Source organism: Zingiber officinale, chromosome 1A (genome assembly GCF_018446385.1).
Source record: "Zingiber officinale cultivar Zhangliang chromosome 1A, Zo_v1.1, whole genome shotgun sequence".
NCBI lineage: Eukaryota > Viridiplantae > Streptophyta > Magnoliopsida > Zingiberales > Zingiberaceae > Zingiber > Zingiber officinale.
This window is the reverse complement of record NC_055987.1, coordinates 173,528,331-173,554,196: the sequence shown is the minus strand read 5'-3', so window position 1 is coordinate 173,554,196 and position 25,866 is coordinate 173,528,331. Positions and strand designations below refer to the sequence as shown.

The 25,866-nt window shown below is 34.2% G+C and overlaps 1 protein-coding gene across 2 annotated transcripts in view; it reads left to right on the top strand.

The window, feature by feature from the left end:
- Positions 1-25,866, top strand: part of LOC122038441 (homeobox-leucine zipper protein HOX9-like) — a 57,290-nt gene extending 31,424 nt beyond the window's left edge. For both annotated transcript variants that reach the window (XM_042598191.1, XM_042598190.1), the window contains 7 exons: positions 8,939-9,127; positions 9,434-9,511; positions 22,782-22,916; positions 24,485-24,810; positions 25,035-25,140; positions 25,317-25,466; positions 25,565-25,866. In XM_042598191.1, coding sequence (XP_042454125.1) covers positions 8,939-9,127; positions 9,434-9,511; positions 22,782-22,916; positions 24,485-24,810; positions 25,035-25,140; positions 25,317-25,466; positions 25,565-25,711 — 1,131 coding nt within the window. In that variant the 3' untranslated portion in view covers positions 25,712-25,866. The remainder of the gene's footprint in view (positions 1-8,938; positions 9,128-9,433; positions 9,512-22,781; positions 22,917-24,484; positions 24,811-25,034; positions 25,141-25,316; positions 25,467-25,564) is intronic.

Here is a 25,866-nt window from a genome sequence, read left to right as displayed (position 1 = left end):
TTGGAGATCTTGACTTTACTTGGTGTGACCATAGTTGCGAAAAGCGTGTGCTTGACTGCCCCTAGGCGCAAGGCGATGCCAGACGCACCATTTGTGCCTAGGTAGTGACCCAGGCACAATACTGAATGAAGCGCACTTAAGCGCGTGCCTTTTGAGAGGTTAAGGCACGCTTAAGGCACGATTTTCCTCGCTTTATTGAAGTTTTAATTTTTTTTTAAAGTCTGATCCATACCTTTAATTACCCTTTAAATTAATTAGGTTACAGTAACTTGCATGCATGCAACACATTTTTCATGCTCGATTCTTCCTCTCACTTAGAAAATGAACATCAACCTTCTGATTTTCTTTTGCATGATCCTTCCTCCTAAAAAGTTAGCATCAACCTTCCCTACCCTCCACTCCCTTCTCAAACGTGAACTCTTCTCTCGCCTACAACATCAACGTCGGCCTTCTAGATTTGGTTACACTTTCTTGCTTTTCTCTTTTTGTTTCATTATAATGGTATGTTTTTTTCTCACATATTTTAGTCCATAAGTTTTCTTATTGATTTTGTTTTTTCTCTCTCATAGAATCAAATTGTAAATTAGTTTAGAATTTACATTCTTTTTTCGTTTCTCACAAATTCAAATTGTAAATTAGTTTAGAATTTTCATTCACTGATTTTGATTTTTCTTTAATTTGAAGTTTGATTTTCATTAAGAAGATAAACTATTTCAATATTTGAATGTTAGTGAATTTTATATTTACATTATCGTTTATTAGTTTGTAAAATATTTGAATTTTATTAGTGAAATATTTTGCAAAAACTTCCTATATATGTTTGAATTATAAAAACTTATACCCAAAATGCCTTGCTTTAGTAAGGCGTGTGTCTCACTTTGCGTCTAGCGCCTCAGGTCCCACAGGTCCCACAACACCTATGCGCTTTTGGGCGCTTCACGTCTCAAATAACTATGGGTGTGACCACCAACGTCAACTTGAAACGCGTTATTTCTTAGTCGAAGGCTCCTAACAAGACATTAGGTAGTCGCTCATGGTTCATATACATCATCTCTCGTTGATGTTGCCCAAAAATGTGAACCCAAAATTATGTTTCATTTGTCTTTTACAGCTCATATTACTCTTAGATTTCAACATCGTCAATGCTTTATGTTGCTTTGAGTTCACCTTGCATAAAGCCCTCAAGATCACCTTGCATCAAATTCTCAGTACCTCGGATGCACTACCTTGTATGCACTAAGCCCTTTAAGCATTGCTTCAATGTGTTATCTTTCGTTGCTCACCTATGGAGTCCACTTCCTATCAGCCTGACATTGGTACACATCGTTTGAAAATGTTGGTTCCTTAGATGCTCTACAATATCCTTCACTATCAAACCAGCAATCACTATATGTTATTTATCCTCTTTATCCTATATTCTATCTTATCAAAGTAAATTTCTGCCATCTGATGTTGTCAATCACCTCTAAGTCCACGAGAGTTCACCTTGTTACGGACCTTTTGAGTGATCGAGCACCAGTCTAACTGATTTGATTGCATAGTCATGAGCTCCACAAGCTATATATGCACTCTATCAACTAATTTCAAACTCAATGCACATCTTAGTGCCATCGGCAACAGATCAAAATAACTTTCAAATAGACCACTAGGGAGAACTATTTCACCACCATATGCTTATTATTGATGTGATATATGTTTATTGTTGTTATTGTTATTGAGTAGATAGTTCTATTTATGATTGTATATTGTTGTATCATGTTAAGGAGCTATTAGTTCTATCCATTGTATATAAGCAACTGTTCCTATATAGAGAGGAAATTCTACTAAAATTTTGTTAAAGTGGTAAAGGCTAGTCCTAGTTAATTTGACTTGAGGTCATGGCATATCTATAATTGCCCAAATTAAAGAGGAGTTTTCTACACTCGAGGGGTTGGTGTGTCCACATGATGCTTAAATTGTGGGGAAGTGGTTTGTCTTATGGGCGCACTGTATGACATGAATTAAGGGAGTGGCAACTAGTTAAGGAGGATCCTTTAGCCCCTTACATTTCTATTGTGTTTGCTTTTTATGCTCATATACAATAATATTAATATTATAACCACTAACCAAAACATTATAAAAGCGGGAGATTACCAATTCTCTCCCTTATAATTAGGTTTAATCTTTAGATTTAATAGATTTAATGTTTGATACATTTTTAAGTAGTTTATATTTGCAAGGATATTTATATCATACATTAAAATCTCAAGTCATTTCGCTCGATACGGGCGAAACATCTCGTTCCGCCCACGGGCAAACACCAATGCCGGCACGCCACGACGAGTCCGGATGCTTCATGGGGAACAATAATTTAAATAGGCTTAATTAAAGCTTAATAAAATTATCTCAAAGCCTAATCAAATTATCTCATTAATTTAATATATATATATATATATTTATATTTAAAAAAATTTATTATTTATCGTTTATATTTTTTATTTTAAAATATTTAGATTAAATTTTTATTTTTAGTTAATATATTTGATATTAAAAAAATATCGAAATTATATCGGCACGATATAGTACCGAAACTGTATCGTTCCGGTCTAGAAACCTCGGTATTGATTGAGATTTTAAACCTTGATTTATATTAAGTTTAATTGATTACAGAGTCAGTTAGTGTTTAGGACTTAAAGATGATCACTAAGCTTCATGAATGACTCGAAGACTATGTGACATATATATTATAATTGATTTTATACTTTTGAGTTTGTTTAAGATAAGCTCTAACTTAGAGACCATGTGACATATGGTAGTCTTAAGTAGTCTCAATACATCATCCAATAAACTCTAACTTAACACTAACACTTCACCCACAAGGACTTATGTTAGTCTCAAGTTAGTGTCTTAAGGTTTTAAGGTGGTTTATGGGTTAATAGGGTTACCTAGATAAGACGTGTTACACTTTGAAAGACACCATCAGGAGGGAGCACATAAGTGCAAAGTGGAGTAAGAGAGTATGTGCATGATATAATCTCATAAAAGTCAATAAAAATATTCTACAATTTAACTAGCATCATAGCAACAAAAATCTGTTCTTGTTTTTCTTCTTTAATTCATTATCTTTTTCTCGTTTAAATTGTTACACATTTTCCCATCTTATAACATTTTTTCATCTTATTCTATATGAAAATATTATTATATATAGTGAATGATGTGCAATCATTTGGTATAGGATGACATCGTAGATAGAGGTGAATGATTTGCCATCTATCAAATATGAAATACATCATATAATATATAAAAAAATGTAGGATAAATGACTTGCAATTCGCTTGATAATTGATTCATGTATACAAAGGGTAAATGGTTTGAATCCACCTACAAATGAAATAATCTTAAGTGAAAAGGGTGAACGATAAAAATCCACCTAGTGAGGGATTCATCTTATATAAACAATCAACAACAACGAAGCTTTATCCCATTAGGTGGGGTTGGCTATATAGATGTTTTTATGCCATTGGACTTTATTCCCTACTATATCATCATTTATATTTAAATAAAATTTATTTTATTTTATTGTTGCTAATCAAATCTTTTTTGATCTTTCTCATTTGATATGCATATTTGTCATAGTTTCACATCGTCTAACTGGGGCATTTATTAGTCATCTAAGTACATGACCATACCTTCTTAAACGCGTCTCCTTTTCTTCAATAGGTGCAATCCCGATTGTCTCTCTACTATTTTCATTTCTTATCCTGTCTTTCCTTGTATGTCTACACATTCATATTAATATCTTCATATTTGCAACTCTCATTTTTTGTTTAAGTGCTCGAGTCATGACCGAACATTTAGCTCCATTTAACATAGTAGGTCTAATCCCTATTTTGTAAAAATTTTCTTTAAATTTTAGAGGTACTTTACGATCATAAAGAACACCTAACATTCTCCTCCATTTTAATCATCGCACTTGTATTTTATGTAAGACATCTCTCTCACAATCGAAGCTTATAAAATGTGTGAAAGTTCTCGAGGATCTCTTTTAAGCGTAGAGAGCCAAGGCACTATAATATGGTAATAGTAGAATAATCACGCAACTCTATAATATATGTACTACATTTATTGATTTGTTAATTTAGTGGAATAGTCATACAACTCTTTCAGAAGGCAGAGATGAAGCTTATAGTACTATTAATCACGCAACTCTTTTAGAAGACGGAGCCAAAGCTCTATACTATAATTAGTCACATGTCTCTTTTGGAGGGCAAAGTTGAAGTTTTACATTTTATGTGTATCATTTTATGTATCACCTGATATAAGATTACACATTAATTTTACTCGTTTGCATGTTATGTTAATGTTGGGAACAATACAACTGAATAATAAGTAGTAACACAAGTAAAGAATAACTTTTGAAAAAATCATCCCTCCCATGTGTGTCACGCACATATATTATGCCTTGTGCAGCAGCAAGAAAATAAATCAATTTTTAATTCCAAAATTTAACCCCTATAGTGTATTCATTTATTTTCCATTTCATAAGCAAAATAATTCTCTTTTTGGAAACATTATGATAGTTATTTAACATCATTACTATCATACATTTAATCATACACAAGATAAATATAATGGAGAAAAAGACAACTCGGTACACGAAACTCCTGCCAATGCGAGGTCTTGGGAAGGTTAGACCACATTTGAGTCACTTGTACGCAACCTTATTTTACATTGCAAGAGGTGATTTTTGCGACTTGAATTCGTAATCATAAGGTCACATGGTAACAATTTTACCGTTACGCTAAGACTTCCCTTCATAAAAGCGCCCATCTTATTGAGGACTCATATCTCACTAGTTGACCCTAAGAAAATTCTCAACTCCTCCAATTGATGGATCTACCTTGATAAACTAAAAGAAATATATATTAACACCTAACTAACAAAACAAGAAATCAACTAAAGAAAAAGAATCATTCACGCTGTCATCTTGCCATGTTATTATTTTTGCATATAACTAAGAGGGTTATATCTGAGGTTTACATCTCAACCCATGCTGTGGTTTCAATCCTAGATGGAACAATACAATTTTAGGGGGTGTTTGGTTGATGGGTTTGGGAATGAGGGAATGGAATAATAGTAAAAGATAGTGTTTGGATTGTGGGTTTGGGAATGACATTTTGGGAATGATTACTAGATTTATGGGAATCAACCAAACCAATATAACTTGATGGGTTTCATTTCCATTCCTATTCCCATTCCACCCTACTATCAAACCCATACCCATAGTCATTCCCATCATTTAACCAAACGACCCCAGTATTGTATCGTGCCTATTGATACAATTTTGATATTTATTTATTTATTTATATAGTAATTATTAAATATATATGTTTATTATGTATAATTTAAAAATAAATTGTATATTATTTTTATATAAATTCTCAATTATTGAACAACTTAATATTGTTAGACAAAAATAATTTATAATAAGTATATAAATTAACACCAAGATGTTACTTTATATATATAATAATTATATAAATTAACTCTTTATTTATTTAAGTATTAATTTCAATAATATATATATTTAAAATAGTAAAAAAATATAGAATATCAATTAAACAATAAAACATTAAAAAATAAAACAAAATAATAATTTTTTTTATCATAATATAAATATGATTTATTAAAATTTTTAAATAAAATTTAAAATAGTAAAAAAAAGAATTTTCATAATATCAGTTAATAAAATTTTAACTGATATTATGAAAATTCTAAGCTAAGCTAAGCTAAGCTAGAATCTTGGAGGGAAACACTAGAAGGGAAAGGTTTTAAGCTTAGTAGATTAAAGACGGAATATATGGAATTTAAATTTAGCAATATTAGAAGTAATGAAATAATTGTTAAGATAGGAGAGGACGAGTTGCCTGGAATCGAGAGATTTAAATATTTAGGATCATTTTTACAAAATGATGGAGGGATTGAGAGAGATGTCTTACATAGAATACAAGCAGAATGGGTGAAATGGAGGGGAGCGTCGAGTGTTTTATGTGACCGTAAAGTACCTCTTAAACTTAAAGGTAAGTTCTATAAAACCGCAGTTAGACCTGCTATGTTATATGGAGCTGAATGTTGGGCTATGACTCGAGCACATGAGCAGAAGATGAGAGTTGCAGAGATGAGGATGCTAAGGTGGATGTGTGGACATACGAGGATGGACAAAATAAGAAATGAGAGCATTAGAGAGAAAGTAGGAATTGCATCTATTGAGGAAAAATTCAGAGAGACACGTTTAAGATGGTATGGACATGTACTTAGACGACCAATAAATGCTCCAGTTAGGCGATGTGAAACTATGATAAATATGCATATAAAACGAGGAAGAGGAAGACCAAAAAAGACTTGGTTGGCAACAATAAAACAAGATAAAATTTATTTAAATATAGATGATGATATAATAGGAGATAGAGCTCAATGGCGTAAAAGGATTCATACAGCCGACCCCACCTAGTGGGAAAAGGCTTGGTTGTTGTTGTTGTTGTTGTATCAGTTAATAAAATTTATTATTATTTTGTAATTTTAAATATATTTTTTATATATTTTATTGGGATAATTTAATTAGATTTATAAAAATATGTTTATATTATCACATTTAAATTAAGCATTGACTTATTGACTTAATTTTTTATTTTTGGATTGTCCTTGAACCGTGGGCATCACACACGTCTTGCGGCGCTGGTGGTGTCCTGCAACGCATTCGGACATTGTGCAGTGGTCAGAGGCATCGGAGGCGTCCCGCGATGCCGCCGGGATGCCTCCGCTCGCTTCCTTGCCGCTTCCTCCTCGCTCTCTCGCCGGTTGCTTTCGCCATTGCATCCCCTTTTTGTCGGGCGATGCATGCGAAATTGTCACGCGTGCTGAGCCGGTTTTGCTCCCGTGGCAAAAAGGTAACAACCGTCTGTGTCGTCCGACACAGAACAATATTTCAATCTTGGTTATATCTATGCCATCAAAAGCCCAAAATAGAACCTAATATATGACAATGCAAAAACTAATAAAGTTACAATAGTGCAAACAATAATAATATGAGTGCCACTAAATTTTGTGATTTTGATCCTTCATCTTGTTTCTCTATTTACATATACTCAACGTCCCCAACCGAAATAAATTGCTCATTGTCTCTATGGCAGCACACAGATGGTGTTGCATGTGAATGAAGGACTTTAAGGACGTGGGGTCCTTTTTCATGAGGAAAGGTGGAAATAAGGTGGAAGGTTGTAGTTGGTTGAAGATGGTGACAATTTGTGGCAATTGAGAACGTTGGTAGTGGCAAATGCTGGTGACTTCATCCAACATGATTTCTACAACGATGGGGGTGAACAGGGAGTCGAAGGGCGAAGGGGTAGTTGCATGTGATGGTGGAGGAAGAAGGGTTTGAAAAGATTGAAGTTTTATCACAAGGGAGAAGGGAATAGTGCGTATATATATATATATATATATATATATATATATATATATAATGTTTGTGAACAAAGCTTGTAAAATATGTCTATCAATGAAGCTCTTGTCAAACTTGTAAATAAACAAAAAACCTCTTAAAATGAATGAAGAAGCTTATAATATCAAGTTTATTAACCAATCAAACAAGGTTAAAAGTTTTAAACATTCAAATAAGTTCGAATTAGAAGTTCAACATCTAAACGAACCAAGTTCAAACCAAATTTAAGTTAAAAAAAACCCCACCAAACCAAGCTTGAACAACCACTTCAGTAGCTTGGTTAATTTTAAGCTGAGTTTGGCTTTTTATCTTATTAAAAAAGCTTGAACAACACAAAACTACTTTGGTTTGACTTAGCTTGGTTCCAGCTCTAAGTGCTCCTAGGTCGTGCATGGAGGTTTAGCCAACCTAAGGATTGGTTGACCTAAGTTTAAACTGAAAGTTTCAACAGTTTGTTGCATTGGCTGATCAAGGGTGAATTTTAGGTCAATCTCAAAGACATTTTAGTTACTGTAAACACAAGAACTCACACTTACATTACTCTCAATCACTTCTAATCATACTTAAATATTGAAAATATCTAAGAAGCTTGTATGCATCAATAAATGGTTAACATCATTCATCTTTGAAGCTCTCTTTGTAACATGTTTCTTGCCTAGAATTATCTATAGACTATAGGATGAGATAAGTTATTTTTTCTTTTGTATACATACCTTTGTATCTTTAAGAGAAAATGTTTTCATGAATCACATTGTTGTTAAGCTATGTTGTAGCTTGTGGAAATTTTATCAGTAGGGTTGAGATCTCTTCCTCATTGAGGGTTAGAAGCAGGGTGTCTGAGACATGTTACCACTTGTGTATTTCGTTTCTTTTATTATTTCCAGTGCGTATTAACACTTTGATATTGATCACAAGCACACTTAGAATTAAACTTCTTATTTGAATTTGGTTTAAGCATGAACTTCTTTGTGTTATGTAAGAAATTGAAAGAAATGTGTACCGTTTAACTGGTCATTTGATCGTACATCAACTTTCTCAACCTCATTGCTGATTTTGAGTCTTGAATGAGCTAGATTTCTTGTTCTTAATCATCATTTTTAGATTGGTTAAGCTTTACACAAATTTGACTTATGTTGGCTCACTGAAAACTTTTTTCCACTTTTTTTGTATGTAAAATTCCAATACAAATAAGATATTATATATTATCTTGTTCCATTTAATAAGAACACATCCTTTCATTTCCAAAACTGATGAGGAAATGGATAACACAGGAGGATGCAATTTTCTGTCACAATGCTTACAATGTAACTGTTTGTTTTGTGTGCTTCTAAATGAAAATGTTTTAGGATTTATTGTTTCTAGGTAATATAACAGTTTCTGAGTATCTAGTGTAATAATCAATTTTTTGTTATTATCTTATCAAAACAAATGATATTCTAACGTATTTTGTCACTTCTATAGAGTGTTCCACCAGCATTACTAGTTCGATTTCTGAGGGAGCACCGTTCTGAATGGGCTGATTATAATTTAGATGCATATTCTGCTGCCTCCTTGAAAACTGGTGTATGTTCCTTTCCTGGATGGAGACCTACCAAATTTTCTGGGAGTCAGACAATCATGCCACTTGCTCACACAATTGAGAATGAGGAGGTATATTTAACTTTTTCTTTAAATATGTTTTGTTTTCTTTTAGCAATTGCAAATTTAAAGAGGTATTATGGCTGTGTTGCACATTTCTAAGATGAATATTAATCTCACCTATAAGATTCTTTTTGGAAATTAGTTTGCAAATTTAAAGAGGTTAATCACGTTACCTTCTCAGCTAGAAGATAGTTGTTGTTGGATTTCTAAGTTCTTTGACCATGAAAGACAAGTGTTTATGTTGCTGTTATTGAGATGGTTCTTGACATCTTTGGACTTGTCTTAATAATCTTTCTTGGTTGCAAATATTTTCAGTCTCTTGAAGTTGTTCGTCTGGAAGGTGAGGCCCTTACTCATGGAGCCATCTTATCCACAAATATACATCTCCTACAGGTATAAGCTGTATGTTTTCCTTCATAGAATTCTTACAGAATTTGCAAATCATGTGTGTTTGTGTAGGTAAAAAGTTGTAGGATCGAATGTGGCCTGACTAGTGGAGGGTGGGGAGTGGATGAATACGCGATGTACCTTCCTTTTTAATTTCTTGCATAGACATAAATGCTCAAACAGAGGATAAACCCAACTGTCTATGATCAATTAGTGTGGTAAAATTGCAGTGAAAATACATATGAAATAAACAAAATGCTAATAATGCCTGTATTGTGGTTTGGAGAATTCACTTATATTTCATGGTCGATGTTTCAAACATCTGGTGCTTCATCCCAAAATATCTAGTAGATTATTCCTTTAAATGAGACAATGAAGTAACCCTTTACAAACCAAACATAACTCTTCACAAAGCTTGATCTAAATCTGTGAGACTCTCTCAAGGATAAAACCTCATGATGTAGAGACATTAAGAGATCTCTACAATGCATTATAATAGCAAAACCTTAGAAACCAATTCTCTCATTAAGGATCAAAGAATAAATACTAGAGGATAAACAATACTTACAACCTCTCCCTAAGAGATGCAATAAAAGACACAGAAGATAGGAAGTTATCAAAGAGCCTGAAGATAAGAATCGAAGCCTTAAAATTTATCCAAGATCTTGGATATGATTTAAGCACTTGATATCAATGAATCTTAGAAAATGAATCTATGATAATGTGGATAAGTGCCCAAATGATCTCTAAGATTCCTTATAAATCATGATCAAATGTTAACTTGCAAATGCTAAAAAACAGTTCCAGTTGTCTTGCCAAATAAGCATTCAAAAATATGATTGTTGAATCCAAAGACAATATTTTTAGTTTGCATAAAAAAATTCTTAGTCAACAAATCATTCGTCAGTTTGACTGCTAAAGTTATCAAGTCAACTGAAGCTCAAATAGAAGCTTTTTGTTTCCTTGAAAGCAGCCTTCAGTCGGCTGGCACAGCTGGGCAGCCCCATAAGTTATCTAATTAGCTCATGCAGCTTACGAGCCCTGTTAGCTATCATATGGTATGGGACCTAAAATGCCAACAAACATATAACTTGAGGGCACTTCTATGTCAAAAGGCTATCACAATATTAATACAACAAATCTATATCTGAAAACAAACACAAGATTACACGCCATAATTCAGTACTACGGTCACATAATTTTTGGGTACTTCAAGTTGGATAATAATCAATGAGTTCAAAGCCGCTCACATCATTTAAATTTGGTTACTGCAATGTTCAAGTTGCATGAATAAACTTGCACACTTCGTGCATATGATCAAATATTAATACCTAACTGAAATTGTAGTGCTAAAACAACAAAAGTTTGACCTAATCCCTAATGGATATCATGACAAATACTAGTGGATTGTAGCATACAGTTTATGTAGCTACGCTGTAATATACTAATATTTGCTTTCTCACATAAATGTTGATCATATAAAAGAAAATGATAGAACCTATTTATCATATTATCATTTATTCTTCAGCAATGGCCCAATTGTATGAAAGTTATGAATAGAAGTTCATCGGTGGTTGATGTATAACAGAAGTCCAGAAAAGTAACAATCACCATCTTTTATAGCTTATAATAGTCTTTGCTATGAATTTGTTTCATTGATGTTTGAATCTAAGGTTTACACTGATAAATTTGAGAAATGTAAGTCTTCTGTTGAACTGTCAAATAAAAACCCATTAGTAATGATATTTCCAATTAATTAGTGTAGTTGCATATTTATCATATCCATTTAAAATAAAAAAACTACCAAAAATATACCATAATGAGCTACCAATCAAGGATTTCAAATCACCTATACCATAGCTCCAAACGCAGACCAAACCACCAGTGGACTAGAAAAAAACCCAAACTAATACTTTTATGGTTGGGGTTAGTTGATGGATCAGATGTGCAAAAAACTTGTTAAAACTAATTTAAACACTGACTATTTTTCAGACTTGGATGGTCTTTAGAAAACTAAGTCAGTTTTGTCACTTGGCTGGAAATGTGAAAATCTCCCATTCACAATTTTGTGTAATTAAATTTCAGGAATAAAATGATTCTTTTTTATATTTTCACCTAATGATAAATTCATCCAAAGAAAAACCTAAAATCATTCATTTAAAAAGTGATTGCAAGTTAGTTATTATAGTTTCTATACCAATACCTATTTTTTATGTACCAATAAATTAATTATTTTACATTGATTTATGCAGAATTATGATTGTGCATACATTGTTGGCGCAATCATGTCATACGTGTTGTAGTACATGTAGTTTTGATGATTGATAGCATAAGGCAGGCAAAATGTTGGAGTCCAATGTTGATCATCAAGTGTGCAGAAATTGCAAAGAGAAAGTCCTCACATGTCAAGTGATCAAATGCAAGGCGATAAAGTTCAAGAGGTTGAAGGCTGAATTCTTGGTAAGAAGAGAAGTCTGGGCAGATTAGAAGATCAGAGGTAGGGTGAATGAGGACTCGAAGACATGGAGAATCCAGGCACCAAAGTCTAGGGACAAAGTTCTCGGACACGAGGTAAATGAGAGTTGAGGGCAGGAGAGTCTACGCAAACTCAACCATTAGAATGACCGAGAACTGATGCATTATACACCTATATCAGTCAATTGTTGCACTATTCTCAACCATTCTAATGGCGAATCGAGGGTAGACGGAACACTTGACTCTTGTTTACCTCATGCCAGAGAACCCTATTCCATGGATTTTCATGCCTTGGAGCCTCCGTGTCTCCAAGTCTTCATTCATCCTACGTTCGATCTCTGGATCTTCTTGGGTTTCTCTTCTTGACAAGAATTAGGCCTTCAGCCTCCTTGGACTTTATCGTCTTGCATCCGGTCACCTGACCTACGAGAAATTTTCACATGTATTATTTATGGAATGAAATTATAGTTTTGTATTTGTATTTATATACGCAAAATATGTTGCCTTAAAGATAAGGATAGACAAGGTAAATATAAACTAGGTCATTTAAACCTATTATTTCTAACACTTACTATTAATGTGGAGCAAGGATATTAATCATGCCCAACTTAATACATAGAGATATAAATCTAGTAGAGAGACTAGGCAAAGATATCTATAATTTGCTCTTTGGAAGATGTGTATGGTGTTAATCTTCTTGGGTACGACCAGACATTGAGATCTCATGCCGAGCCGGTTGAAACAGGCAAAACCTTTCTTTCCTCCGTCGACCGACACCAGTCCTGTGGCAGTCGCGTAGGCGTCACGACACCTGCGGCCGCAATCGTGCAGGAAGGGGTCCGCGACCGCACTGGAGGGGCGTTGCGACGCTTGCGGCCGCGAAGGAGGGGCGTCGCGATGCCTGCGACCGCGCAGGAGGGGCGTCGCGACGCCTGTGATCGCGCATGAGGGGCATCGTGATGCCTGCGGTCACGCTAGAGGGCCGTCGCGATGCCTGTGGTTGCGCCGGAAGTGCATCACGACGCCCCTCCAGCGCAGGAGGCCGCGTGACCCCGCGGTTCGGTCGAAGAGGTTGTGCAACCCTCGCAGCCATGCGGAAGGGGTTGTGCGACCCCGTGGCCACACCGGAGGGACCGCACAATCCCGTGGCCGCGCCTGTGTTGCGGTAGATTTTTTTAATTAAATATTTTTTTAAAAAAAATTAAAACAATTCTTAGGATGGATGAGGATAATTCAAAGAGGCTTAGGATTTAATTAATTAAATATTTTATTTATTTGAAAATTTAAAATATATAATAAAATTTTATTTATTTATTTAGTTAGTTATGTTATTATTTTTTTAATAATTTATTTATCTCTAATTTAAATAAATAATCAAATATTTTTTTAAAATCCTAAATAAATTATCCTATTAAAATATATAAAATTTAATTTAAAAATTTAAAATTGTTTAATAAAATATTATATATTTCTAAAATCCTTTGCAGTGATGGTCATCATCCCAACTGTGATTTTTTTAGTTTTTTTATATTTAATTAATTTTTAATTTTTTAAATATCGATTTTATAAATAAACTATTTTATTAAAAAATTTTAAAATTTTAAAATAATTTTAAAATTTTAAAATAATTTTAAAATTAAACATAAATTTAAAATAATCTAAAAAATTTAAAAAATATAATTCTTAAACATTTCAAATAATTTTTTTAAAATAAAAAATTTACATATACATTAAAAAATAATTTAAAATTTTTGAATAATTTTATAATTATTTTTATAATTAAAAATTTACTTTTGAATTTTAAGAATTACTTATTTTTTAAATATTTTTTATAAAAATTTAATAGACATTATCTTATGAGAAAATATTAAAATATAAATTCAACATCTCAATATATAAAACATCTTTAATAATCAAATATTAATATACATTTATATTTATATTTAAAAAATACTGAAATTTTATTGGCACGATATGATACCGAAATTATATCGTTTCGGTCTTAGATCGAAACTTCGGCATGAGCCAAGATTTTAAACCTTGGGCATGACTACATCACTAATGAAGTGAGTCTATCTTAATGTGTTTTATGCGTAGATAGTTGTTTGGCTATCACAATGCATATTCATTGGTTTTGTAATGTGAAACTAACATCTTCAAGAAGGGACGTTGTTTGTATAATCTTACAAACTATATGTGCAACCATATTTTGCTTTCTGCCTTTTTAGGTCTTAAGGTTGTCCCTAACGTAGGTATAAAATCTTTTATCAATACTTATCCAATATAATTGACATTAGAGAATACATTAATATATTTAGATGCCTATGCTACTTGTACAATAAAGGAATTCTTAGTATTGCCTCTCAATGACACTTCGTGGGTTGCTACATGAAGTGACTCACTGTATCAACTCTAAAGTATATATTTGGCTTGGTAATTGTAAGATAAATGAATTTACTTGTTAGTCTTTGATAATACGAGAAGTTAAAGTTATCATCTGACCATAACTATAGATGATGGATTATGATTTTGAATAATTGGAGTATCTGTTTGTATACATTCAAGTTTACTAACTTCTTATATGAGATCTCTTGCCTTTGGGGCGTAGCGCAGACGGTGGGCGTATGACATCTAACGTAATGGCCATGGGTCGATTCTCAGGAATTGATGACTAGGGTTTACCCCACCATGCGCCTAACGTCTGTGTACTTGTATTTACCTCTCTCCATATTCGTGGGGTCGACACTAGGGGGCCGTTAAGATAATGGATTTACTTTTTTTTTAATATATATAAGAGATCCCTTGTATATTTCCTTTGACATAAGAATGCTCCTTAAGAGCTATAAGAACTACCCTAAGAAAGTAAGCATCCTTTCAAAATCTTTTGAGCACATTGTTTCCTGTTTAAAAAAATGTCATCGACATAAATCGCCAAAATTAGGATACCAATGTCTTGTATTGGAAAAAAAAGTTGAATGATTTGCTTTTTTGCATTTGAGGACATTTGAGTAATTTGTTTAGTGAACTTCTCAAGTTGCATTTAAGGATTTTGTTTGAGATCATAAATTTCTTTTTTTAGTTTGTCTTCCTTGAGCAACATAGCTTGGACGTTGTATATAAACTTCTTTCAAGGTCGTTATATAGAAAGATAATTTTTGATGTTCATCTTGCAAGTTGTGATTTACTGCTGGGACAAATAATGCATGGTTTAAGTTGAGACGAATGATTGGTGGGAATATCTCAAATTAACTGTATAAGTCTCTGTTGGTCTTCAGAACTACATTTGCTTTCTAGCGATTGATTTTACCATTAGGAAGATATTTAACTGTGAATGTGCATCAACAAGATACAGGGCGTACATCAACAGTAAGATTAATACAAACAATTCATACAAACCCTTCCACCCGAGACAACACAATCGACAAATGAATAACATTAGATAAATCAAATGTGAATAATGTGCATCTCAACAGTACAATGCTCACTATAAAGCAGTAAAACAAAGTCTTGTCTATAATTCAGAAGCAACTATATGACTCAACACTTAAAGACCCGAAAGTGCAACAACCCCAAAACAAAGAATAACTTAAACTGAAAAGAAAAGGACACGGCCATCGAGTGTGTGCACTGCCAAGTATGAGCTAGCTCATCCATCAAGTCCCTCCGTCTCCTTGTTACCAACACCATATAGATCTAGTAAGTCTAAAGACTCAACAAGTTCTAACATGTTATAGTAAGAATTCAACATACATTCACATGCTTATATATATATATATATAGAAAAATACTTTGAATATTTCAGATCTAAACCTTGCTCACATAAAGAAAGAAAAAAAATAAACTAAATAAAATATGTTAACATCAGGCATTATCTTTCATCATCAAAACATTTAAGTGAGTTCATAGCATTGAGTGTAGCTATTTTTTCCTCGACCTTTGTTCGTTTGGCCAAACTTTTAACTAGGTTTGGTAGTGTTTCTCGGTATCCTCTAAGCCAGGTTCCACAAGCTTTGGTAAGGTTTTCGGTATCCTCTAAGCCTGATCCTTACCATAGTAGGTTTGGTAGGATTTCTTGGTATCCTCTAAGCCGGATTTCACTTGCCTTGGGTAAGGATTCCGGTATCTTCTAAGCCGGATCCCACATCCCCTTTTTCCTCTGTTTTGATAAGAATTCCCGTATCCTCTAAGCCAGATTCCTTACCCGTCACTTAGTCATCATATAAATTTATTGAATGATGGATTAATTCGTTTAATGAGTTGATTAACATATGTAGCTACTTATACATGGATTAATTACTTTAATAGATTGATAAACAAATCATTGGAAAGGAGATCAATTAATATTGCTTAAGTTATAAATACGGTTAAATCAAAGGAATAAATCCTAATATTAATTAATCAAGCAACTGTTCAATTGTCCATCAAAATAATTCCATGAATTCATTAACTAACTAATCAGAATTTAATTACCCCATTCCCATTATGCTTTTGCCTAAATTTTCCTTGGACAGTTTGTAGCCATTAGCTATCTTGTTAACCACAATGAATTAATTAATCTATCTATCATTTAACTCATCCACTGATTTCCTAATCTGGAATTAAATCCAACCATACTGACATTAATTGACCTACTTGTTAATAACCACACGTATGAGGGAAACCCAATCAAACTCACCCCTATTATTAATTAAATTAACAAATTCGTTACCAAATATACTAGCGACAATAACCCCTCTCGATTAATCCCTTAATCAGAAGTTACGTGATTAATGATGTAGTTAACAATGCATTAATCCATTACTAACTAGTCTTAATCAAGTGTTAAATCAACCGACATAAAATCAAAAACATATTCATTACCAATAAATATGCGTCGAACATCAAAATGTATGTAATATAATCCATATAGCGTGGAAAAAAATGAATGTTAGAAATCTTGCCTTAACGAGGCTTAGGGGAGACAACGTTAAGCAATTCGTCAAGGCTCTTCCTCAATCTCCACAAAGGTTGCTAGGGTTTCAGTTGTGTTTGTTGGGGACCGTTGGTGGGCGGCTGTCGGAGGGGTTGAATAACCCTGCACAAATATAAAAACAAAACCCTTCTCGAACTTTTAAAATAATACTTGCATAAATAATTAAAGACTGAACTTAAAAGAAAAGAGACATCGGAGTTTATTTGGTTACAACCGGGGAGGTTGTGAATCCAAGGAAGATGATCGCACTAAATTCTCCTTCAGACGGAGAAACTTCTTTTACAGCAGTGTAAGCACAGAAAGAAGGAAGCTAAACTAAACAATAGAAGCACACATGTGTTGAATATCAAATTGCTTGTTGAATTGAAAAGCTTTTGGACCAAGGCTGTATTTATAGCCTTAGTCGGGGGGGGCTTGGAGGGTTTCAGGTGCCTGGAAGGGGGATAAAGTTTAATCCCCTTCGCAACGGATTGCGGTCAAATGAGTTCCGGTCAAAATCGGGTTCCGGGCGCCCGGACCACTAAAGTCAACACAGTTGACTTTTGGTCCGGGCCCTCTGCTCTGGTGTTGCTCACCTCGGTCCGGGTCTTCCGCTCCGGCTCCGCACGCTTAGGTGATTTTGGCCAACCGAAATAAGGCTCATCCGAACCCAATTTCAGCCTTCTCGAGCAATGTTCCGTTCCGGCTTCTAAACAAGCCAAGTTTAAACCAAGCTCAAGCTTGTAAAAAAGAAACCAAGGTAAGTTTTAACGACTTGATTCATTTTAGGTTTGGCCTGACTTGGTTACCTTCTCAAACATGCTCGAACAACATAAAACTTAGCTTGGCTTCGCTTGAATACAACCCTACCAAGATTATATTCTTTATTTTGTTGCCTTCCAACATTTCTCTCTTAGTGGGGTCCAATCTTTATTTTGTTTGCAACATTTTTTGTTGGTCTTCATTGGTTGCAATCTCAAAAGTTAATAAATTTTTAGTATTATATTAATCTTTTCTTGCATATACGTTGGAATTTTACTCAGCTTCTTTGTTAACATTTCATCATCTCTTGGATTTATGACTTTATTTCCTTTCTCTAGATATTTACATATTTATGTCACAATAGTAGATATTGTAATCCTGATTTATCTTTTTTTTCTTCTCTAAATCCTTTTGCATATTGTCTCTGTACGTTTGCAAACTATAGAACCATGCAATATCTTCAGTTGAGATAAATTAATTAAGAAGATTATACTTTTTCTAAAATCGATGAGTCACATTTCATCTTCAAAATCACCGATCCACATAATTTGTTGCAGTTTCGTCTTCTTTGTCTAGCGTCTTGGCAATTTTCATCTGTTATGATTCTCAAGTTTGTGTAACAAGTTGAAAATGCATTAAGATTTGCTCTTCGCTCGAGGGTGACAACTAGAATTAATAGCTATTTATGTTATAATATACAGATTTAATCCCACATGATATATTATGTGAGTCACAATATGAGTGCAATGGTTCATTTTTAAAAGATTATAAAATTTGATTCCTCACAACTAAGATACTATTTTTAAAAATATAAATATATAATTGATTCCTTTTGCTAATTACTTGAGCTTTTGGGAAAGTAGTTAGCCAAATAACTTCTAAAATGATATCTTTGTTGGAAAAAAATTGCGTTGATTCATGTGTTGGATTTAGGCCAATCTAAGTGAAACATACCTACCCACACATGAAGAGGGGTATTATAAATAAATACAACAATAATCAAGCTTTATCCCACTTGGTAGGGTCGGCTATATGGATCTTTTTACGCCATTGAGCTCTATCTCCTACTATATCATCATTTATACTTAAATAAATTTTATCTTTTTATTGTTGCTAACTAAGTTTTTTTTTATCTTCCTCTTTCTCATTTGATAGCGTGTTTGTCATAGTTTCATATTGCCTAACTGGAACATGTATTGGTGGTCTAAGTACATGCCCGTACCATCTTAAATGTGTAGAATCGATGCAAGCTAGAAGGGGGGGGGGGGGGGGGGGGGAATAGCACTCGTGACTTTTACGTTCGTTTTTCGCAAATCACATAGTAAAACACAGCGGAATAAAGACAGAAAAGTAAAACAATGCTAACACATTTCTTTTACTTGATTCGGAGCCTGTGACGACTCCTACTCCAAGGCCCGCGATCGTTGATCGCTTTCGTTGGACAATCACTATAAGCACGAACAATGATTACAAACTTGAAGTACAATAGTAATAAAATAAAGTTACCGACAATAATAGAATTAGCAGCCGTTCGTCAATTGTCGCAGTAGCATGCGAGAGCTGAAGTAGTTCTAAATGATGTCTCAATGTCTGTCGTCGAAGTTGCTGGTCGAATCCCATTTTATAGCCGAACTAGACCTGATCCAGATCCACTGATCTCGGGATCAGTCTTTGACTCGACCGATCCGGGTGTTCGGTCGACTGAACCTGCCCAGCTTCCCGCCCTGATTCTGCCGCTTCAGATAGAACCTTCGTTCGATCGACCGATCCTGCTTTCCTCGCTGGCTTATCTAGTCTGATCAACCCAGTCCTATTGAGCCAGCGCCTATCCACCATTCGGTTGACTGAACCCGTGGTTCGGTCGACTGATCCCTTGGTCGAACCTTAGCCGCAAGCTGATTTGATCTCCAGGGTTCGGTCGACCGATCCGGAGGTTAGGTCGACTGATTAAGGCCACAAACTTCAACTTGCAAAAATGTTAGTTTCTTTCAAAACAGAGTTAGAGAAATAGGCAAATAGTATAAAATGTAACTTTGACAGTCTCCGGACTGTTCGGTTCTGACTTTCAAATTTCACATAAATCCTAGGTCGAACCGACGCCTACTGTTCCCTCTTTGGGGAACATGTCCTCACCTACTCCTCTTAGGAGAAATTACCTTTTGCTAGACCGGTCCTCTAGATTGCCTGGGCTTTTGCTTAGCGTCCGAGACTCCAGAACTTTCTGCTGAACGTTTGCTCCACGACCCGTCCAGACTTCCACCTGATGTTCGCGACCCCTAGGATTTTTACCTAGAGTCCTCGACTCTAGGATTTCACTCAAAGTCCTCAACCCGCCAGGACTTCGCACAGTCCCCTGGACCAGGATTTTGTTGCCTAACCACAGCTAGGGCTTTCCACAACCTAGGGTTACCTCCCCCTAGGGTTTTTCACCTACCTAGAATCCATTAGGACTTTTGCTTAAGAACATTTAGGACTTTCCTGCAAGCTTATTCACATTTGTTAGATAACAAGTCATCTTAATTTTTGAACCCTTTGCCATAATCAAAACTCAGGCTTGGATCGTTTGGTGCTCCCCACACCAACAAAATGTATCTCTCGGACTTTTCTCTCAATAGATGCAATTCCGACTTTCTTTAATTCTTTCATTTCTTATTTTATTCATCCTCGTATGTTCACACATCCACCTTAACATTCTTATCTCTGCAACTCGCATCTTCTGCTTATGTGCTCAAGTCATAGCCCAACATTTAGCTCCCTATAATATAACAGGTCTAATTGTGGTTTTGTAGAACTTTCTTTTAAGTTTTAGAGGTACTTTACGATCACATAAAACACTCGGCTCTCTCCTCCATTTCAATTATCCTGCTTGTATTCTATGTAAGATATCTCTCTCAATCCCTCTATTGTTTTGTAAAAATGATCCTAAATATTTAAACCTTTCGGTTCTGGACAACTCGTCATTTTCTATCTTAATAATTGTTTCATTATGTCTAATATTGCTAAACTTAAATTCTATATATTCTGTCTTTATTCTACTAAGCCTAAAATCTTTCCCTTTTAGTGTTTCCCGTCAAGATTTTAAATTAGCATTTACTCCTTCACGTGTTTCATCTATCAAAATAATATCATCGACAAACAACATGTACTAAGTTACTGTATCTTGAATGCGTGTAGTGAGTTAGAGCTGATCCTTGATGTAACCCTATCTTTATTAGAAATACTTCAGTTACTCCACATGAAATCTTTACTCTGGTTTTTATATTTTCGTACATAGTCTTAATTAGTTCAATATATGTTATGCTAATCTCTTTTTTTTTTTTATAATTCTCCATATAATTTCTCTTGGGACACTATTATAAGTTTTTTCTAAGTTAATGAATATCATATGTAGATCTTGTTTTTGCTCTCGATATTTTTTAATTAGTTATTTAAGAAGATGTATAACTTCTACTGTCGACCTTTAAGGTATGAACGCAAATTGATTTTCAATCATCGTGGTCTTCTTTCTTAATTTTTTTTTATTATTTTTTCTCAAAAATTTCAAAGTATGACTCATTAGTTTAATATCTTTATAGTTTGCACAATTTTATACGTTTTCCTTTGTTCTTATATAAGAGAACTAGAGTACTTACCCTCCATTGATCAGATATTTTTTATTTTCAATATCATGTTAAATAATTTTATAAGTCATTTAATACCTTGTTTCCCTAGGCACTTCCATACCTCTATCGGAATATCATCTAGTCTAATGGATTTTCCATTGTGCATCTCATTTAAAGTTTGTTCTACTTCTGAAGTATAAATTCTACGATAAAAATTTAAATTTCTATACTCATTTGACCTACTTAAATTACCTAAGTTAAGTTGGTCACTTAAACCTTTATTCAAAAGTTGATGAAAATACCTCTTTTACTGCTCTTTTATTTCTCCATCGTTTACTAGTGCCCTATTATATTCATCTTTAATATATTTTATTTTGATAAGATCTCTTGTCTTCTTTTTTCTTACTTTAGTTATTCTATAAATGCCTCCAATTTTTGATATAATCGTTTAAAAATTTCATTCTTTACTTCACTCACTACTTTCTTAGTTTCTTTCTTGGCTATTGTATATTTTTTTAAGTTTTCCTCGTTCTTACAAATATATAATTCCTTATAAGCTAGTCGTTTGCCCTTCACTTTCTTTTATACTTTCTCATTCCACCGTCAAAATTTCTTATTTAGTGGTGCATGTAACTTTGACTCACCAAGTACACTCTTAGTTACTATTTTCAACTTTGATAGCATCTTATCTCATGTCATATTAGAGTCACCATATATTTCACCTAATGTTTGTATTCTTACCTTCTCATTAAATATATTTTGTTTCTCATCCTTTAACTTCCACCACTTAATTTTAGGAGTTGTATATATATATATATATATATATATTTTTTTTCTATTGATACTATGCTTGAGACGTATATTCAACACTATTAACCTATTTTGGGTAGTTAAACTTTCTCCAAGGATGACCTTGCAATCTTTATAAATTTTTTTATCATTTTTCCTAATTATAAGAAAGTCAATTTGCGATTTATTATTCTTACTTTTGAACGTAACTAAGTATTTTTCTCTTTTTTTAAAAAAATGTATTAGTTAATATAAGGTCATATGCTATCGCAAAATCTAGTATAGTTTTCCCTTTTTTATTTCTTGTTCCAAACTCATAACTCCATGTATCCTCTCGTATTCCTCATTTAGATCACCTCCTATTAAATATATAATTAAAATCGTTCTTAATAGTTTGAACTTTGTGGGCAAGTGGTTAGCCAATTAACTTTTATAGTTATCATAAAGCACATAACTTACTCTTGAAGCTGCAAAGTCAGTGACTTCGAGGATGGTCAAGACCGGATAAAATAGATAATGAATCACATATTCGGGTCAAGTACCCTTTTAAGTTTGGACGTGCCAATTGATTTATCTTCTTTACTGACTGTTGTAATGAACTTTGTTACATTGCTTGCCCCAATTCTTTCAGTGTGATAAATATGGAATAATTTGAATTAAATGTTGACACTATGTGATTTTGTTGTTTCAATTGCAGATTTGCTATGGAATAGAGGATAATTCTCTGGGAACTTGCTTTCAGCTTGTGTTTGCACCAATAGTCGAACATTTTCCTGATGATGTGCCCTTGCTAGCATCTGGATTCCGTGTTATGCCGTTGGATACAAAAACAGTTAAGCATATCAATGATATCTTTTATCTTTCCATGTAATATGAGTTGATTCCTTCAAGGTATATTTAACACCTAAATGCAACTTAGTTCAACGTGCTGAGTTGCTGGCTGTATCCTTTAAAAGATGTATAAAAATGAGCCAATGAATTATACTTGGTAATCTGTAAAATCATTCATATCTTTTGTTTGTGTTACTTGTTAAATTTGCTAGAGTAAATTGATATATGTTGGTATTAGAGTTTAACAGTTTGGTCCTACATTGGGTATTTGTTCATTAGGTATTATTTTAGTCATATATATAAATACGTATGATTGCTCTTTAAAGAATATAATGTGTATAAGAGCATGCCAAGTCAGAGGGTTAGAGTTTTTGTTATTACCCCTCATCCTCTGCATAGTCCATAAATGGTCAACCAAATAGAAAGGGTAGCCCGTTGCACAAAACTCCCACCAATGCGGTGTCTTATGGAAGAATTGGACTACATTGGATCTATTGTATGTACCTTATTTTGCATTACAAGAGGCAAAGGTTGTTTTTGTGACTCAAACCCATGATCATAAGGTCATACGATAGCAACTTTATCGTTTCACTAAGGTTCCCCTTCAAAGAATAAAATAGAAGAATCCGCAAGAAACAATTGCAATTCATTCCTCTAATTGATTATATTTTTTGACACTCCCTCTCGAACTGGCTAATGGATATTGTCCATTCCTAACTTGTCAATTAATGCCTGAAAGTGAGAGTTGATTTTCTCTGTGAACACATCTACTAGTCAGAACTCTAGACGTACATGAGGAGTATAAATGAGACAAGTGCCTAGACTTTCCTCGATGAAATATTTGTCAACTTCAGCTTCAATATGTTTTATTCTGTCATCCTGGTATGGGATTATGTGCTATACTGATGGCTAATTCGTCACAGTAGAGGTTCTTGGACTGCTCCATTTGATTGTCAAATTTTCTATGATGATTTTTGACCATAGTGGCTCACATATCCTCTGTGATGGCTTGGAATTGAGATGCAACACTTTTGTGCCATAACATTTTGCTTTTCACTCCTCTAGATAACTATAATCCCCTTCAAAAAAAGGTGCAATACTCAAGGTAGATCCTCTGTTTGTCATCGAACGTGCATAATTAGCATCTGTATTGGTCTCGAGTGTAATTGCTATGCTTCTGTAACAAGATTCCTTTCTACTAATTTTTTTTAGGTAATGCAATTTCCTGTATGCTGTCTGCAATTTTTGTTTTTTTGGAGTATGTATGAATTAGCTCATAAGAGTTACTACATAGGCAATGTTTGGACGTGTGTGAGATAGGTAGTAGTGTAGCCTTGTGATATATTGTAAAGTGCATATACAACTTTTAACAATAAGGAAAAAAATATGAAAGAGGAAGCAATCCTCTAATCGGTCCTATTTTTTTACATGATTTCTTGTTGTCGTATGTGCTATTGTATTTCTCGGTCTAGGATCATAATTTGTTGAATTTGCTCATCACTATACTTTTGTTTAATTTGTTCATTGGTTGGCGGGATTACAATATCTTTCTTATACATGAATTTGCAGAATGGCATGCCATCCACTCACACTTTGGATCTAACATCTAGCCTTGGAGCATCTAGTAGAAACCAATCTGCTGGAGATAATAAATCTACCGATTATCACAATACACGGTCAATTTTGACAATTGCCTTCCAATTTCCTTATGAAGCACATCTCCAGGATAGTATTGCTGCCACGGCTAGACAATATGTCCGAAGCATCGTCTCGTCAGTGCAGAGAGTCTCAATGGCCTTAACTCAAGTACGACCTGGCCATAACATAGGGAGCAAACAACTTCCTGGCTCCCCTGACGCCGTCACTCTCGCTCATTGGATCTGTCAAAGTTACAAGTATGCTAGTGCTGCTTCTACCTTGATTCAGATCTTACCGATGCATATCTACTAGCACTTGTTAATCATAATGACTGATGATCTGTCAATCTGTCTCTGCCCATCTTATATTTGCAAATCACATTTCTCTCAACTGAGTGAACTAGTAACCTGTAGCTGCTTCTGCATCATTTTAATAAAATTCTATTATGTCATGTCTATCTAACTTTGTTTTGATATTGTAGTCATCATCTGGGGATGGATTTACTGAGAAATGATGGTGGAAATGAAGAATCATTGTTGAAAACACTCTGGCATCATCAAGATGCTATTCTGTGTTGCTCGTTTGAGGTACGCAAGGGATCCAAGCAAGTAAAAGTCATTCAAGACATGCTTAGCTATTTGTGTGTTTGCTGTGTTTACTACTGCATAAATGATTCTGAGTAATGGGGACAGATTTAGTAGCCATATTTGATAGTGAGGAGACAGTCTTCAGACTTAATTAATTATGCACCTGTAATTCCCAGATGCAACCGGTGTTCACCTTCGCGAACCAGGCAGGGCTTGATATGCTGGAGACCTCCCTCGTAGCACTGCAGGATATCACCCTCGATAAGATCTTTGATGAAGATGGTCAGAAACAACTTCACTCTGGGCTTGTTAAGTTAATGGAACAGGTATTGTGCTTAATTTTCTTTTCTTAGCTTCTTCATCTTAATTCTATTAGCTGTATTCTTTATCCTGAGTTCCTGGTTCATTTTTTTCATCCCTGCAGGGTTACATATATCTCCCTGCTGGTGTGTGCTGCTCGGGGATGGGTCGTCATGTTTCGTTTGAACAGGCAATCGCATGGAAAGTTGTGCGCGAAGATAACAATGCACATTGTGTTGCTCTATGCTTTGTAAATTGGGCCTTCTTGTGATACAATATGCTTGTCAAGGTTTTCTGAGTTAGGTTGGGGTTTGTAGGGCTCAATTTTGAATGACTACTAAATCCAAATGTTTGTGTATTTGATAATGGACACAATAGTAAACAAGTGGATAATTGAGTTGCTATATAGATTAATCATTTTGCCAA